Raw genomic sequence first — 17,235 nt, 5'->3', positions numbered from 1 at the left:
TGATGGAAAATGTGTGTCTCAAGCTTTGACTTTATTATTACCTAGTATTGTTTGGTATGTACCACAAAATTAAGGTACATCATTTTGGGGATACACAAATTTTAAGGTATGTTAGTGGCATTTTAGTTTCTACAACATTAGTCTGATTTAGGAATCAAACAAACCAATCAGATTCAACATTTTATTTTTATTCCACATCTCAGTTTTACCTGAGACCGCATACATGCTCCATTATTTAAAATTCTGAGTACCTGGCTGGTAGTTTGTAAATAAAACTTTGTCCATCTTCTGTCCATATGATCACTTTATCAGCTGATACAAAGTCACCGCCAGTCCACGTTTGTCCATTTTCACTGGGAACTGAACATAACAAGGAATAATCTCCAGCATCAAAAACCTAGAAGTAAGCAAAATTAAACAAAAACAAAACGTCTATTTGTTTATCATTACATGTTCATACTTTAAATGTTTGGATAGCTAATAATTTAATACCTCCACATATTTAGTTTTAAGGAACATTCAGTTCTATTACCTATGGCAACAATTACTTAAGATACTTAATACCTACTAAATTCCATAAAATAACCAAGAAAATAAATTTGTTATAGAAATTACAATGTCTGTGTCATGTTTGCAATCCTTTGATACACATTACAAATATGGTATGGCATAGCATGCTTTCTATTTAGATTCTGCGATTTTTGTCTGCATAAAACAAAACCATATCAACTATTTAGCCCTCAAAAAGGGGTTTTCATCTGTTTTTTAAATCATGTCCAAAGCATGAACGCAATATACTCCCAATGCTGTGAGCCAATATACTTGAAATAGACTAAATACTCAAAGAACTCAGAGCTCTAGTTGATTTATAAACACTTTCCCAAGCATCTTTCCCTATGTCTCACTGACAGTTTTATTAAACCAGCCTCTATTGCTAAGAAAAAGCCAGTTTTTTTACTTAACTGGTTATCCTTACCCTCCAGTATTTGGAGCACACTACCAAAAGTGATCGTTGGGTAAATGCACAGAAAGAAATGCTTTGGCAGTTTTGACAGTAAATTGGTTTAGACTCCTCCTCAAATACTGGTTCTGTATCCTAAAAGAGAAAGAAAGAAAGTTACCTTTATTCAACCCTATGATACCTAAAACTGTTCTGCTTTGTGCCACAGTTCTCAAATTATGCTCTCTGGACCTCTGAACAGGTCTAAGGAGCATTTTAGGGGGGTCTCACAGAAAATCTTCTGTCACAATAGCAAAACATTTAGCAAGCTTCAAGCAAGGACATTTCCTGTGATGTAGCCCAAGATACACCCATACATCTTTGTATGCCATGTGGATGCAACATGTTTTACTCTGTCAGATATTTCTTTGGTGAAAATTCAATCAGGATCAAATTTGCAGACTGCCAAAACTAAAGGGGTTGGAAGCATACAGAAGAGCAGCCCAAAAATTATGAAGTGGCATGTGTCGTCAGATGTTCGGCTGCATGTGTGTTCCCTCCGAATGCCGTCCCAGCTCTGCGCAGATACTGGCACAGCAGACCTAAAGCGAACCGCCCAATAAGACCACAAGACTTGGTTTAGTAGCGAAGGGGCCCGGCCAGGTTTATTGTTGACGAAGCATGGTAATAGCACCTGGTAGACTCTACAAGTATACTAAGATATGTATGCTCATGACAATGGATGCAGCTCAGTCAGTGGCACGACTTTCCACTGCTCCCTAGGCTGGCAAAAGACACTCCCTCTCAGATACATCTTTATACACAGATACAAACAACTTATGTATTACCCAGACATATCTAGGTCCCCCCCTCTGATACATTTGGGTGCCACCCATTACCTCGTACATGTTGGTTTGATCAAAACATTTCTATTCATCATGCTGTCATCCTGACCTTATCTTTAAGATGGGTCAGTGTGTTCCTGTTATCTTTGGGGAATGTGCTGGTACTGAGGTGTTCTAGTACCACCTTTCTGGAACGCGTTTGTATTTAATTGATTTAATTGGGGATTGGTCCTGCTTTGAGCAGGGGGTTGGACTAGATGACCTCCTGAGGTCCCTTCCAACCCTGATATTCTATGATTCTATGATATATTCTTATGCCTAGCACTACTTAGGAATGTGTGTTTCTGCAATATCAGCCTTGTTCTTACCAGATTCTGTGAGCAGGGCCTGCCTCTTGCTCATAACTTAACTTTGCTTTAGATTAGCAAGTTTTTACCATTACTTTAGCCCAGGCCCCAGGGCTCATACCAGGCCGCTTAATACAAGGCCTTATGTTTCAGGCCCTCTCCTTCCTACAGCATGTACAGATTACAGAAGTGAGGACTGCAGGCAACAAGTGGAGACTGAGTTATAGTAAACTGAAAGCCCTATGTCAGGGAAAAGGAGCCGGGGGGACAATGTGGAGACAAAATGGATGAGATATAATCAAGCAGCCACACTCCTTATGTCAAATGAGTTTATTTTAAATTTGACCCCTTTCACATCAATGAGTATTAGAGCTACCAGAGGCAAAGGGTGAATTCAGGATTGGGAGAAGTGCTCATAAGAAGATCTTATCATAAATGATCCACATGATAAAGTTTGAGAACCGCTGTTTAGTCAGTTACCAAGAAAATCTAGGTAAAGTGTTCAAGAGTGCCTAAATTACTTAAGAGCCTACATCCTAAGTAGGCACTCGAACATTTTACCCTCCATTAATAATAAAAACTTATGACTTAAACTGGAAAGGGAAGCAAGAAAGGGGGGGAAAGAGGGGAGAGAAGTAGTGTGGGGGGAAGGGGGGGGCAAGACAGCTAGTAGACAGCTACCTGATTTCCTAGCATTTTACCTCAGTCATTTGTGTTTCTGTGCACCTTAGGACACCAAAGCAGTTTGGTGATCTCCTCCTCCCGTAGTTCCAGTCATAAAATCTACTATATTTTGTTATGATTGGCAGTGTGCTTAGAAAAGACCCTGAATTGAAACAGTAGCAGGGGTGCACGGGGAGCATTGTTGGGGAGAAGAATAAGAAGCTTATACAATGACCTGTCTGTGAAATTCCCTCCTCTAGCCAATGACATCAGCCTCCTCACCCACAAAAAACTGGATCTAATTTAAGGAACAAAAGAGGAAGGATTGTTCAGCGGTTAGGACTCTACCGTGAGACTCAAAGGACCTCAGTTCCTGTGTGACCATGAGCTACTCACAGTCTCTCTTGCTCCTGTTCTCCCATATTTAAAATGATAATATTTCACTGCCTACATGGGTGTTGTATAAAACACAACAAATATCATGAAGTGCTCAGATAATGTGGGGGTCTTAAGTATCTCAGAAAGATAGACAGTAAGCAAAGATTACACATCAATAACTGTACTTGTCTTATAATATATAGTTAGTTTTTCTATATTGAAATCTTAAAAACCTCCTTACATTTAAATTTATCATTCAAAATAGAGTTCAATAAGACAACAGTGGATATTTCTACACTGCATTTTAAAACCCAGGGCAATGAGTCTCCAACAGATTCAGGCTCAAGCCACAGCAGTAAAAACAGCTGCAGTCATTCGGGCTCGAGTTTGGAGGGGTGGGCTTCAGAGCCTGAGCCACAATATCTACACAGCTGTTTTTAGTGCCATAACACTACAAGTTTGTAGACCAGAGCTAGGAGTCTTGCTGTTGCAGGTTTTAAATCACAGTGTAGACATGCCCAATGTGCATGTAATAAGAAACTGAAAATTCTGTGTTTCATAAAAGGCTGGATGACCATCTCCCAAGAAGAGCCAAAAAACTTTTCAGAGTTCTTATGACACTAAGAGAATAAAAAGATCTGCAAGAGCTTGTGGTAACCTATTCTGTCACTGGTAAGCGTAACAAATTCCTCTGCAGGACAGATTAGTGTTGTCTATTTAGTTCTGATGCTGTCGAATGATCTCGCCTGTAGACAGTCAGCTGAGCCTAACTGAATAAGATGGATATTGTTTTAACTTCAAGCTGCACTCTTTCAAGGAGCCCAACATCTTTGTAAGAAAAACTGGACGACAAAGTATTTTATGTGGTTTGATTACCTCTTTGCTGTCCACATCTTTCCAAAACAGCCCAGGTCCCTTGCAACTGGAAGTTCTTAACATTTTAACATTGTTTTTAAGGAAGACTTTGATACAACTAGTGTTTCTTAATTTAAAACATGCCAAATTATTCCAGAGCATACTCTGGCTATTTCAGGAAGTGAAACAGAAGAAAAAGGAGTTCCCCTTTTTTTCCAGTCTCTGCCACAGAGGACGAACAAGGATCAAGTAACTGCTCTCTTTTTCAACCAATAGACACACAATCCCTTTTTGTAGTTTCCAAAATAGGTCTCAGAATTGTTTGCTCAAGTGAGTAACTCAGCTATTTGAAGTCATCATTTAGATTTGATCTTATACATAGTAAAGATAATTGGTGTCCCCTTAATATTCAAGAGCAGATGCAGCCTTCTAAATTAAAGCAACAAAATCTAAATTAGCTGTAAAGATTTATACCGAGGGAAAATTTTGCAGATGTTTAGCTTTGATATACACAACATATGAATCTCCTGTGGGCAGCTAAAATGCTAGTAGTATCCTAAAAGTCTTACACACCCTTTTAGAGAAAGATTCTTTATTTTACTGACTGGCACCAATTCAGATGCTGACAGTACAGGAGGGCAGGAATAGCAGACTATCATATTGAGGATTTATAGCTCTCTATGTAAAAGTGGAAATTTATGCAAATTCTATCTGCTGCTCTGCATGGTACACGGAAATCTTCACTTACCAAAACTCTCTCTGCGATCCTCTCAGAGGGTTTTTTTAAGTCACTTACAAAGTACATCATGCAAGGTTCAGAATGAGGTGGGGTAGGGGAGTTAACGCTAAAGAAAAGGATGGTATTGAGGTTAAGGCACAGTTCTGGAAGGCAAGAGATCTGGGTTAGTTTCCCAGATCTGACACAGGTTTCCTGTGCACCTCAGGTAGGTCACTTAAATCTCTCTGTACCTCAGTTACTCCATATGCATAATAGGGATAATAAAACTTCCTGTCTGTCTCCCACATCTATTTAGACTGCAAACTCCTTGAAGCAGGGATTGTCTCTTATTATGTGCTAGGTGCTGTTGTATACACAATGAGACCTCAATCTCTACTAGAAACCCTAAGAGCTACTATAATAAATATGATCTCTGAAAGTTTGCCTTCTGATTCTACTTTTCCACATCCCCATTGGAAATTCTGTAAAAATACACAAGAAGAATTCATTATTGGTGAAAGAAAGAGGGCTTGGGGAGAATGGAGAGAAAGAAAGAAAGAAAGTAAAGTGAAAAGTATGCATGCATCAATATTTAAAGCCCCACCTTCATCCTGCAAAGCTGGTTGTAATTTCCTTGCAGTACAAGTAATTTTAAAATCACCAAATACCATGGCAGACTTAGCACTAGAATCTCTCTGGACTTAACTTTAAGAGTCAGACCTCTAAGAAGCCGGCATGAGACATGGACAATTGAAAAATGACATCTCTGAAGAGTTTGCAGCTGAGCTAAGGGAGAATTTAGACAATAAGGAGCCTCTTTTTGGAAGGCAGAGGAGAGGTCAATTATTATGGCTCTTGGGCAGCTGGAGGATCACACAGAAGATGCTGACCAAAAGAATGTTTCTGTTCAACAATACTCAAGAGGGAAAAATTATGGGACTCAACACAGAGAACATACCGAGAGTGGCCCACAATAGAAAATGCACAGCCTTGTTCATGCCCCATGTAATGTTTGACAGTGAAGGAAGAATTCAGATTCAGAAACTCCTCTGCTTACCTGCATGCGACTAACGTCAGAAGTTACAATCCACACTTTCAGAATACCAGTCACTGAAACTGCTACGACAGTATCCTCTGGTGGGTGAAAGAGGGGCAGAAAAGAAGTTACAATAAAATGAAGGATATGTTGAACAAGAGATTACAAACATCAGAAATATGCTAAAAGTTTTTAATAAATTCACGAAATGCTTGTTCCAAATTCAAATGGATAAATTAGAACTGGCAAACTACACCCAAAGAAAGCAATGCACTAATTTCCCATTTGTTCTTTTGCTTTGTGGGAGTGAAGAATTCTCTGCATACATACACAGAGCTCAAACTGGGGAGAAAAAACAATGACGGAGTGGCACTCTCCCAAGCTCTGCATAGGAGCCAAGGCTCTGCCTACTTTAGATGTCAAAATAAGACTCCACTCCAAGTAGACTGTGCAGATGTGATCACATGAGCTCTTTAGGGTTGGGTCTCCCTCTGTGGGGTTTGGATAGACTCATGCAGAGGGCCAGGTTACACAGTAGTAACGATTTACTGCATACGTATGAAGAAAAGGAGTACTAGTGGCACCTTAGAGACTAGTCAATTTGAGCATAATTTTCCACTGAATGCATCCGATGAAGTGAGCTGTAGCTCATGAAAGCTTATGCTCAAATAAATTGGTTAGTCTCTAAGGTGCCACTAGTACTCCTTTTCTTTTGCGAATACAGACTAACACGGCTGCTACTCTGAAACCTGAATACATATGGAGACTGAACTACACTAGCATTCCTAGAAGTGACTGCTCTAAATTACAGTTGACGCCAGTATACAAAGCCAGTGTCTGAACAGTCATTCTTATTCTGTAGATTAACAAAAAAACAAAACAAAAAACACAACAACCTAAAACCGCCAAAAAACTGCAGTATCAAAGGCTAAGCCTGTACTTTTCACCGACACCAAATTCTCCCACTTGTATTTTTTAAAAGGTTAGAACTTAACGATTTCTGGCAAAGATAGCCTTAATCCTTCAAATGGAAGAAAGATTTGAAAACATGTGTGATTTCAACATGAAGTGACATCATTCCAGTCTAGACTTTGCCAGGAGACTAGAACAAAAAGTAGCTGTTTTTCTTACTTAGAGAAAAGTACAATAAACCCAAACAACTTCTCATTACCTTGTGTTCTATGGGATCGAATAATACTCATGGAGCTGATCCAGTCGGGAGAAATCTTTGACACTAAGGAATAAAGAACCTCGAGACTGGTAGCATCCACAACAAGAATTTCTGGGTAATGACCATGACACAGTAGCCTGCCTTCACGCTGAGTCCCAACTGTGAACTGGTAGAACTGTTGTAAAGAGAACACAGTCCCTTAAGAAATCAGTTAATATTTTTTAAATCACAATCTAATTATAGGTTTTTGATCTCTGTGGTGTTGTTTGTGTATTACAATTATTTTCTATTTTCATAAATTATTTTGATAAATTAGAATTCCTTGATTAACTAGCAGAGCCAGCCAGGTATTTACAATTTGTTTGTTTGTTTTTAAATCCACACCCCCTTCTGCCCCAAAACACATTGTGGTATTATATCACATAACCAGATATTTTAAAAATTTCAGAACTGGCTGACCAAATATTTGGCTTCAATTATATTTACATTCCAGCTGGTCTCTGTGGGGAGCAGTGCTACTTGCCTGATGATAAATATGATCACTGTAAATTAATTCTTGACAATTTTTCAAAAGCTGAAATGCAACCCACTTCTAGGGCATGTGACAACATAGAAATATATTTTATAAACTGGCATAATTGAACTTGTGAAGGTAACAGCCCAGTACAAGTACAGCAACAGGACTACAGCAAAGGAGCTAAATAGTTCCTCAACTGTATAAAATATAGTACTGACCTTCCCAAACATTTTAGCATTTACATGAATACTATACCAACCTGTATTCCAGTATGTGTGCAGGCGAGTTTTGTAAATTCTATACATCTCCCATCATTCACATCCCACAGACACATCTCCCTAAAAAACATATACAGTAAGTAACTCTGATCATGCCCATGCACTTCATTTTTCAAAGGACTTGCAAGTTACAGAATTATTTTGGTTTCAAGAAAGCTATATTGGGTTATCAAGTCCAGTGACTCTCAACCTTTCCAGCCTACTGTACCCCTTTCAGAAGTCTGATTTGTCTTGCGTATCCCCAAGTTTCACCTCACTTAAAAACGACTTACTTACAAAATCAGACATAAAAATACAAGTGTCTCAGCACACTATAGGTGCTGATCCCATGAGTGCTCCAGGACTGGAGCACCGACGGAAAAAAATTAGTGGGGCTTAGCATCCACCAGCAGCCAGCTACCCCCTCCCCTCAGCGCCTCCTGTCTGCCAGTGGCCCACCGATCAACACCTTCTTCTCCCCCACAGTGCCTCCCACTCGCTGCGATCAGCTGTTTCACAGCGTGCAGGAGGCGCTGGGTGGGGAAGGAGCAGGGATGGGGCACACTTGGGGGAAGGGGTGAAACTGGGCAGGAAGAGGTGGGGCGGGGGTGGAAAGAAGTGTGGTGGAGGTTTGGGGGAAAGGGGAGCCTGGGGCGGAGCAGAGGTGTGGTCTGGGGAAGGAAGAGGCAGGGCGGAGGGTGGGGGCTTGGGGGAAGGGGGTGGAGCAGGAGGTTGAACACCCCTGGGGCCCAGAGGAAGCCGTGCCTGTGCAGCATACTATTACTGAAAAATTGCTTACTTTCTCATTTTTACTATATCATTATAAAATAAATCAATTGGAATAGAAATAGCATAGTTACATTTCAGTGTGTAGTATAAAGAGCAACATAAACAAGTCATTGTCTATGTGAAAATTTTAGTTTGTACTGACTTCTTATGTAGCCTACTGTAAAACTAGGCAAATATCTAGATGAGGAGTTGGACTCCTGGGAAGACCTCTGTGTATCCCCAGGGGTACACAAGCCCCTGGTTGAGAACCACTGATCTAGTCCATCCCAAATGTTCAGGTCATATAGCAGTCAGCCCTCTTTTAATTCCCCTTCCTTTCTCAGAGTCATCTCTCGCTCTTTTTTTTTTTTTTTTTTTTTTTTTAACTCCACAGCCTTCCATGCAAGGTCTGTTTCTCTGGCATTATTTTTTTAGTTACAACAGAAAGAAGAAGTGAGGCGCCAAGACTTGTCACAAATAATAATAAATATTTAGTAGGATGCAGTGTAGAGCCCAGGGCTCCCGATTTCTCTCATGCAAATATTTTCAACAACCTTTATTTCTGACCACCTATTAAATACTAAGACTAAAGAACTAGGTTTTCCTTTTCCATATCTTAAAGCAGTAAAAGCAGTGGTGCTTTCATCATGTGGCAGTGAAGACTGAGGGTAATTTCACAGCTTTTAAATTGCTGAAAAATGAAAGTATCACTTGCTGCTGCTAAGCATATGTGATAGGGCAGACAGATGCCACACTGGCACTGAGAGGATTAAGGAAAGCCTGTGGACTCAGCTGACCCTGCCCCACTACATCTGCAGTCAGTCAATGTTAGGCATGGAGAAGAGAGTTAGAATGTGGAGACCTAGCCCAGTTGAGATCTAACCAGGAAGGAGAACAGAGCTCTAGTGCTTCCTCAATGAGGAAAATCTGGTTCTAGCCAAGAATCTAAGGTTCCACGCTCAATGGATGAGCCATTTGGTGGATGGGATGACTAAGCACAGGACAAGGAGAGACTAATTGCACAGACACAAGCCTGGAGACCTGCCAACAAATCCTTGGATTATCCTGATTTTTAGTACAACGTTTTCCTTTGTTTTGGACTCTAACATGCTGAAAGGGGTACAAATCCAGTATGCCATACCAGGAGGGCTAAGGCACCAAGTCATTGGCTCTAAAAGAGGCGACACCTGCCCATCAGAGACCTGCTGTGTAGAGTCATTCACTGATGAACAACAAATGGGCGCCACCTAGACAACATGGTTACAGGGTGCTGAAGATGAATCCACCAAATAAACAGTTAAAAAATATCATCTAGTGGAGATTTTTCTTACAGACCAGGAGCACGAGTATTATAATTTTGAAATAGTTTTTCTCTTGGTTAATTCCACTCAACTTCCAGGCAGGTGAGCACAGGATGCTTGGACCTGGATGAAGTATTTCATGGAAAGAAGCATTGATGGATTCTTTGATACAATAAGCAGACTCCCAAAAAACCATTTTTGCTTACTCAGCTAAATACTTAGAGGATGATCAATGCTGTGTTCTTTATTTTAATAATTCATCACTAGAATGGGGATATGGAATTATAGAGGAGCCAACTAGAAGATCTGATCAAAAGTTTTCCAATGGAATGTTTTTCATTTAAAAAAATATCAAAATGAAGCATTTTAATAAGGTCATAATATTCCATTTCAACCTTGTTGTAAGGGAACATTTAAAACTTATTTGTTTCTAAATTTATTTTTATTTTATCACCATACAAATTGCTATTTAGAAAACCAATTACAAATTACCAGTTGAAATATCAATCACCAATTTTTACTATAATTTAACATTTAACCTCAAACTTTAACATAAAGATTTCAAAGTCAAAAGAAAACATTTTGATTGATTCTAACTGAAATACTTTCAAAGGCTTTGTTTTGTGGGAAATTTCTACTTTTCATTTCAATTCAAAATGAAAAAAGCTGAAATGTTGGAAGATCCCATGGTACAGAAATTCCAAATTTCTGTCAGTTCTACTCACTATTTTCAAGGTTGGGAGGTCACCTAGAGCTACAACTCCGACCATTCCAGCTGCAGAAGAGGAGAATTTCCTTACCACATTTTGATACAAACAGATCTATAACTGGTTAGCCACATTTCTTGACTACAAATCAGAATGTTAAGGAGTAAAGAGAGTTTGTCTCATTCATTTGGTTGAGGCAATATTGCTTAGTATTGAGGTACACCTTGAAATGTATGGCTCATATGCAAAGTCGATGGGACTTTGGAGTTCTGGGGTTTTTTCTAAAACATGTTTGTGTACCCAAAGAAACCATTCATTCCAACGATTAATTCTTCAAAACCCCCTTAACGACAGACTAGTGCTGTGGCCAACATGACCTTTGTGAACACTCTCAGGGCAGATGTCAGGACAAATGGAAGAGAGTTGAACTGGAAATACTAACACCCAGTAGAAACCTCAGGTTACTTTTGGTGGAAGGGAGTGATAGGGATGTAAAAAGAGGCATTGTTAGGTCCATTAAGGCCATGAAATCAGGTGGTCTTTGTGATCGGGCATGTAGGAAAGATATCAGGAGGGCCAAATCGCACCTGGAGCTGCAGCTAGCAAGAGATGTCAAGAGTAACAAGAAGGGTTTCTTCAGGTATGTTGGCAACAAGAAGAAAGCCAAGGAAAGTGTGGGCCCCTTACTGAATGAGGGAGGCAACCTAGTGACAGAGGATGTGGAAAAAGCTAATGTACTCAATGCTTTTTTTGCCTCTGTTTTCACTAACAAGCTCAGCTCCCAGACTGCTGCGCTGGGCATCACAGAATGGGGAAGAGATGGCCAGCCCTCTGTGGAGATAGAGGTGGTTAGGGACTATTTAGAAAAGCTGGACGTGCATAAGTCCATGGGGCCGGACGAGTTACATCCGAGAGTGCTGAAGGAATTGGCGGCTGTGATTGCAGAGCCCTTGGCCATTATCTTTGAAAACTCGTGGCGAACGGGGGAAGTCCCGGATGACTGGAAAAAGGCTAATGTAGTGCCAATCTTTAAAAAAGGGAAGAAGGAGGATCCTGGGAACTACAGGCCGGTCAGCCTCACCTCAGTCCCTGGAAAAATCATGGAGCAGGTCCTCAAAGAATCAATCCTGAAGCACTTACATGAGAGGAAAGTGATCAGGAACAGTCAGCATGGATTCACCAAGGGAAGGTCATGCCTGACTAATCTAATCGCCTTTTATGATGAGATTACTGGTTCTGTGGATGAAGGGAAAGCAGTGGATGTATTGTTTCTTGACTTTAGCAAAGCTTTTGACACTGTCTCCCACAGTATTCTTGTCAGCAAGTTAAGGAAGTATGGGCTAGATGAATGCACTATAAGGTGGGTAGAAAGCTGGCTAGATTGTCGGGCTCAACGGGTAGTGATCAATGGCTCCATGTCTAGTTGGCAGCCGGTGTCAAGTGGAGTGCCCCAGGGGTCGGTCCTGGGGCCGGTTTTGTTCAATATCTTCATAAATGATCTGGAGGATGGTGTGGATTGCACTCTCAGCAAATTTGCGGATGATACTAAACTGGGAGGAGTGGTAGATACGCTGGAGGGGAGGGATAGGATACAGAAGGACCTAGACAAATTGGAGGATTGGGCCAAAAGAAATCTGATGAGGTTCAATAAGGATAAGTGCAGGGTCCTGCACTTAGGATGGAAGAATCCAATGCACCGCTACAGACTAGGGACCGAATGGCTAGGCAGCAGTTCTGCGGAAAAGGACCTAGGGGTGACAGTGGACGAGAAGCTGGATATGAGTCAACAGTGTGCCCTTGTTGCCAAGAAGGCCAATGGCATTTTGGGATGTATAAGTAGGGGCATAGCGAGCAGATCGAGGGACGTGATCGTTCCCCTCTATTCGACACTGGTGAGGCCTCATCTGGAGTACTGTGTCCAGTTTTGGGCCCCACACTACAAGAAGGATGTGGATAAATTGGAGAGAGTCCAGCGAAGGGCAACAAAAATGATTAGGGGTCTAGAGCACATGACTTATGAGGAGAGGCTGAGGGAGCTGGGATTGTTTAGTCTGCAGAAGAGAAGAATGAGGGGGGATTTGATAGCTGCTTTCAACTACCTGAAAGGGGGTTCCAAAGAGGATGGCTCTAGACTGTTCTCAATGGTAGCAGATGACAGAACGAGGAGTAATGGTCTCAAGTTGCAATGGGGGAGGTTTAGATTGGATATTAGGAAAAACTTTTTCACTAAGAGGGTGGTGAAACACTGGAATGCGTTACCTAGGGAGGTGGTAGAATCTCCTTCCTTAGAGGTTTTTAAGGTCAGGCTTGACAAAGCCCTGGCTGGGATGATTTAACTGGGAATTGGTCCTGCTTCGAGCAGGGGGTTGGACTAGATGACCTTCTGGGGTCCCTTCCAACCCTGATATTCTATGATTCTATGATCCATGATGGGCAGCCTGGATCTGATGGATTCTGTTTGGAATATTTGCAATTCATTAAGTTGTTCACCCATTTCATATAAAAAGAATCAGGTGCTTCCCTCTTTAGGTTCACAAAGAATTTCAAGTAAATTCCCTTTAAAATCTCTGTTTGACTGTGGCTAGGACCATAGTCCACAGACTCTAAAAGGTTTCCAACAGTTTCCAGGAAGAAGAAGAAGAAAAAGCCTCTCCTGATCTAAAAAAAGAGGAAGGAGAACACTAAGGGTTTCTCTACATATGGAGTTACTCTGGAATAACTATTTCACTTGAAATTCACATCTTACATTATTCTAGAATAATTTTCAGGTATAGACAAGCCCTAAAAAGGAAAGGTGGCATAACTCAAAGAGTTACCACCTGGAGACTAGGGAAAGGAGATCCAACAGTTAGAGGAGATAGCTTCCCACTGGAATGAGAAAGAAAATGCAAGATCATCTCTGCACAATGTAAGTCCACAGAGTGGAGACATTGAGAGCCCAAAGCCGTTATGCCTCTATTTAGCAGCTGAGAGAAAAAAATGCCTCTATTTAGCAGCTGAGAGAAAAAAGGCTTGTTTTGAATCCTCCTCAGTGAGTGGATGCAGGGTGTCTTTCTCCACCCTGCAATATACTGAATCAGTCTTTTGTCTTTATTCACAGACAGGGGATCCCTTCACTAACATATCATTTCCTTTCATTTCCAAGTGGTTTTGATGTTTATAGGTTGTCTTTGATGGTTTTCCAGTGACTTTTCTGAGTTGATGCAAAGATAGATAATTGAGCAATACATTTAATCAGCTAACCAGGAAGGGATGACAACTTCCTCCCACTTGAATGGGCCACCACAGAGATATTCCCTGGGACTCACTTTTGCTCCAAGACCATAAGGGCATAATTTTACATTGTTACATTACAACTTAAATATAATCCATATGCACATGATGCCATGACTATGGATATTGAAAAGTAACAAGATTTCAGTAGAGACCTCACATGCTACCCCATGAAAGAGGTGTATTTGGAGTACTGAGTTTCTGAGGTCTTGGTTACACTTGCAAGTTAGAGCGCATTAAAGCAGCCCCGGGTGCCCTAGCTCACTACCTGTCCTCACTGGCAAGGCACATAGAGCGCTCTGACTCCACGGCTAGAGCGTTCCTGGTACTCCACCTCGGCAAGAAGATTAATGCTTGTTGCACCTTGGCTGAAATGCCCAGGCGTCAGTGTGAATGAGGTGTTGCATTACTGCACTCTGATCAGCCTCCGGAAACATCTCATAATCCCCTTAAGTCAAGTGGGCCACTCTTCTCATTGCTTTGGAATCACTGCAGGAATGCGGATATGCCCTTTGAAGCTCAGTTTCTGACAGCAGGCTGCTTATCTGCTCTGAGACAAAGCAACCATTACTGTGGAATGCTGTGTGTGTGAGAGAGAGAGACAGAGGCAGGGAGAAAGGGGGTCTGCTGCTGTCTGAACTTACAAGATAGCATGCTGACATGCTCTCAGCCCCCCAAAAAACCCACTCTCTCTCCCCCCACATACACACAACACAGTCCCTGTCACACTCCACCCCCCACTTTGAAAAGCACGTTGCAGCCACTTGCATGCTGGGATAGCTACCACAATGCATTGCTCTCTGTGGACGTTGCAAGAGCTGCTAATGTGGCCACGCCAGTGCGCTTGTAGGTGTCAGTGTGGACAGATTGCAGCACTTTCCCTACTGCGCTCTACGAAGGCTGGTTTAACTCAAAGCGCTCTACATCTGCAAGTGTAGCCAGGCCCTGAGGTAAGACAGGAGTTGCTTGTAAAGAACCTTTTGCTAGTTGTGTCACAGGACCTTTGGGATAAATTTGGGAATAAATTTCAAAGACACTTTAACACTCATATCTAACCTAAGTCTCCCTTGCTGTATATTAAGCCAAAAATTTTTGTCCTACCTTCAGTGGACATGGACAATTATTGATCACAGTCCTCTTTAGCACAGCCTTTATGTATCTGAAGACTTATCCCCCACCCCCTTCCAGTCTTCTTTTCTCAAGACTAAACATGCCAAATTTTTTTTTTTTAAACCTTTCCTCATAGGTCAGGTTTTCTAAACCTTTTATCATTTTTGTGGTTCTCCTCTGGACACTCTCCAATTTATCCAGCTCTGCTGAACAGAGTGGGACAATTTACCTCCCTTGTCTTTCATACAACACTCCTGTTAATACACCCCAGAATATTAGCCTTTTTCTCAACTGCATCCCATTGTTGACTCATTCAATTTGTGATCCATTATAACCTACTTTGAATTGATGGTGTGTATCTGTCAAGATTCCTCCCCCACTCTGAACTCTAGGGTACAGATGTGGGGACCTGCATGAAAAACCTCCTAAGCTTATCTTTACCAGCTTAGGTCAAAACTTCCCCAAGGTACAAAATATTCCACCCTTTGTCCTTGGATTGGCCGCTACCACCAAACAAATACTGGTTACTGGGGAAGAGCTGTTTGGACACGTCTTTCCCCCCAAATACTTCCCAAAATCTTGCACTCCACTTCCTGGACAAGGTTTGGTAAAAAGCCTCACCAATTTGCCTAGGTGACTACAGACCCAGACCCTTGGATCTTAAGAACAATGAACAATCCTCCCAACACTTGCACCCCCCCTTTCCAGGGAAATGTTGGATAAAAAGCCTCACCAATTTGCATAGGTGACCACAGACCCAAACCCTTGGATCTGAGAACAATGAAAAAGCATTCAGTTTTCTTACAAGAAGACTTTTAATAGAAATAGAAGTAAATAGAAATAAAAAAAAATCCCCCCTGTAAAGTCAGGATGGTAGATACCTTACAGGGTAATTAGATTCAAAACATAGAGAACCCCTCTAGGCAAAAACCTTAAGTTACAAAAAAGATACACAGACAGAAATAGTTATTCTATTCAGCACAATTCTTTTCTCAGCCATTTAAAGAAATCATAATTTAACATGTACCTAGCTAGATTACTTACTAAAAGTTCTAAGGCTTCATTCCTGGTCTATCCCCGGCAAAGACAAAATATAGACAGACACACATACCCCTTTGTTTCTCTCCCTCCTCCCAGCTTTTGAAAGTATCTTGTCTCCTCATTGGTCATTTTGGTCAGGTGCCAGCGAGGTTACCTTTAGCTTCTTAACCCTTTACAGGTGAGAGGAGATTTCCTCTGGCCAGGAGGGATTTTAAAGGGGTTTACCCTTCCCTTTATATTTATGACAGTATCCTTTAATACATGCTTTTGAGATTTATTGTATTGTTGATTGTTTTATTATGATTTACATTTATTGTGTTTTTCGCCTTCCTCTGTAGCATGGGGAATGGGTCACTTGCTGAAGGATTCTCTGCTCCTTGAAGTCTTTAAACCACGATTTGAGGACTTCGATAGCTCAGACATAGGTGAGAGGTTTTTCACAGGAGTGGATGGGTGAGATTTTGTGGCCTGCGTTGCGCAGGAGGTCGGACTAGATGATCATAATGGTCCCTTCTGACCTTAGTATCTATGAATCTATTAGGGAATATTATATTTAAATAAGTTATTTTGGTTTTCAAAGCAATGTCTGCCTGAATATCAACAGTTTGAGCAGAGGGCTGTATCCAGGTCAACAGAACTAGTCTGTTCTGGGGAGTCCACTGAGAGTCAGAGACAAACTCACTGATAAAACCCAGACAATTCCTCTAGGGCAGGCCACCTCCTGTTACTCATTGAAATGGGCCAAACTGACAATTACAAACATCAGCAAGCAATTATTGGGGTCCCTTGGGTCCAAATTTTAGAGTAACAGTACAAGACCCAGGACTGACTCCTGCCAGACCCCACTAGATACACCTACCCAGTTTGACAGTGAATCATTGATAACTATTCTTTGAGTACAGTCTTTCAAATCAGCCATGCACCCACCTTATAGTAATTTCCGTTACATAACATTTCCCTAGTTTGCTTATGAGAATGTCATGTGGGACTGCATCAAAAGCCTTCCTAAAAGCAAGATATATCACATCTACTACTTCCCCCCATCTGCTATGCCAATAACCGTGCCAAAGAAGAGTGATGGATGGGGCAGGGGAGGAGGGGATCGGAGGAGCAGCAGAATGGAATTCTCTGGTGTCACCGGTCGTGACGATGTCTAGGACCCATTTGTCCAATGTGATATGTTGCCACATCAGGATGCACTGGGGCAGGAGGTGAATGAAGGGGAGTAACAGACAGTATGGAGACTGGTTCATGACTCTCAAGAGTCCCATCAAAATGCTTTCTTGGTGGGAAGCTGGGAAATGAAAG

At 41.4% G+C, this 17,235-nt stretch overlaps 1 protein-coding gene across 2 annotated transcripts in view; it reads right to left on the bottom strand.

The window, feature by feature from the left end:
* WDR7 (WD repeat domain 7) overlaps positions 1 to 17,235 on the bottom strand; it is a 346,874-nt gene that overhangs the window by 296,969 nt on the left and 32,670 nt on the right. For both annotated transcript variants that reach the window (XM_074952395.1, XM_074952396.1), the window contains exons 4-8: positions 7,730 to 7,808; positions 6,954 to 7,128; positions 5,804 to 5,880; positions 977 to 1,096; positions 252 to 397 (exon numbers count right to left, since the gene is read on the bottom strand). In XM_074952395.1, the coding sequence (XP_074808496.1) occupies positions 252 to 397; positions 977 to 1,096; positions 5,804 to 5,880; positions 6,954 to 7,128; positions 7,730 to 7,808 (597 nt within the window). The remainder of the gene's footprint in view (positions 1 to 251; positions 398 to 976; positions 1,097 to 5,803; positions 5,881 to 6,953; positions 7,129 to 7,729; positions 7,809 to 17,235) is intronic.

This window comes from Natator depressus, chromosome 5 (assembly GCF_965152275.1).
Source record: "Natator depressus isolate rNatDep1 chromosome 5, rNatDep2.hap1, whole genome shotgun sequence".
Taxonomy (NCBI): Eukaryota; Metazoa; Chordata; order Testudines; family Cheloniidae; genus Natator; species Natator depressus.
The sequence above is the reverse complement of the archived record's forward strand: the minus strand, read 5'-3'. Positions and strand labels throughout refer to the sequence as shown.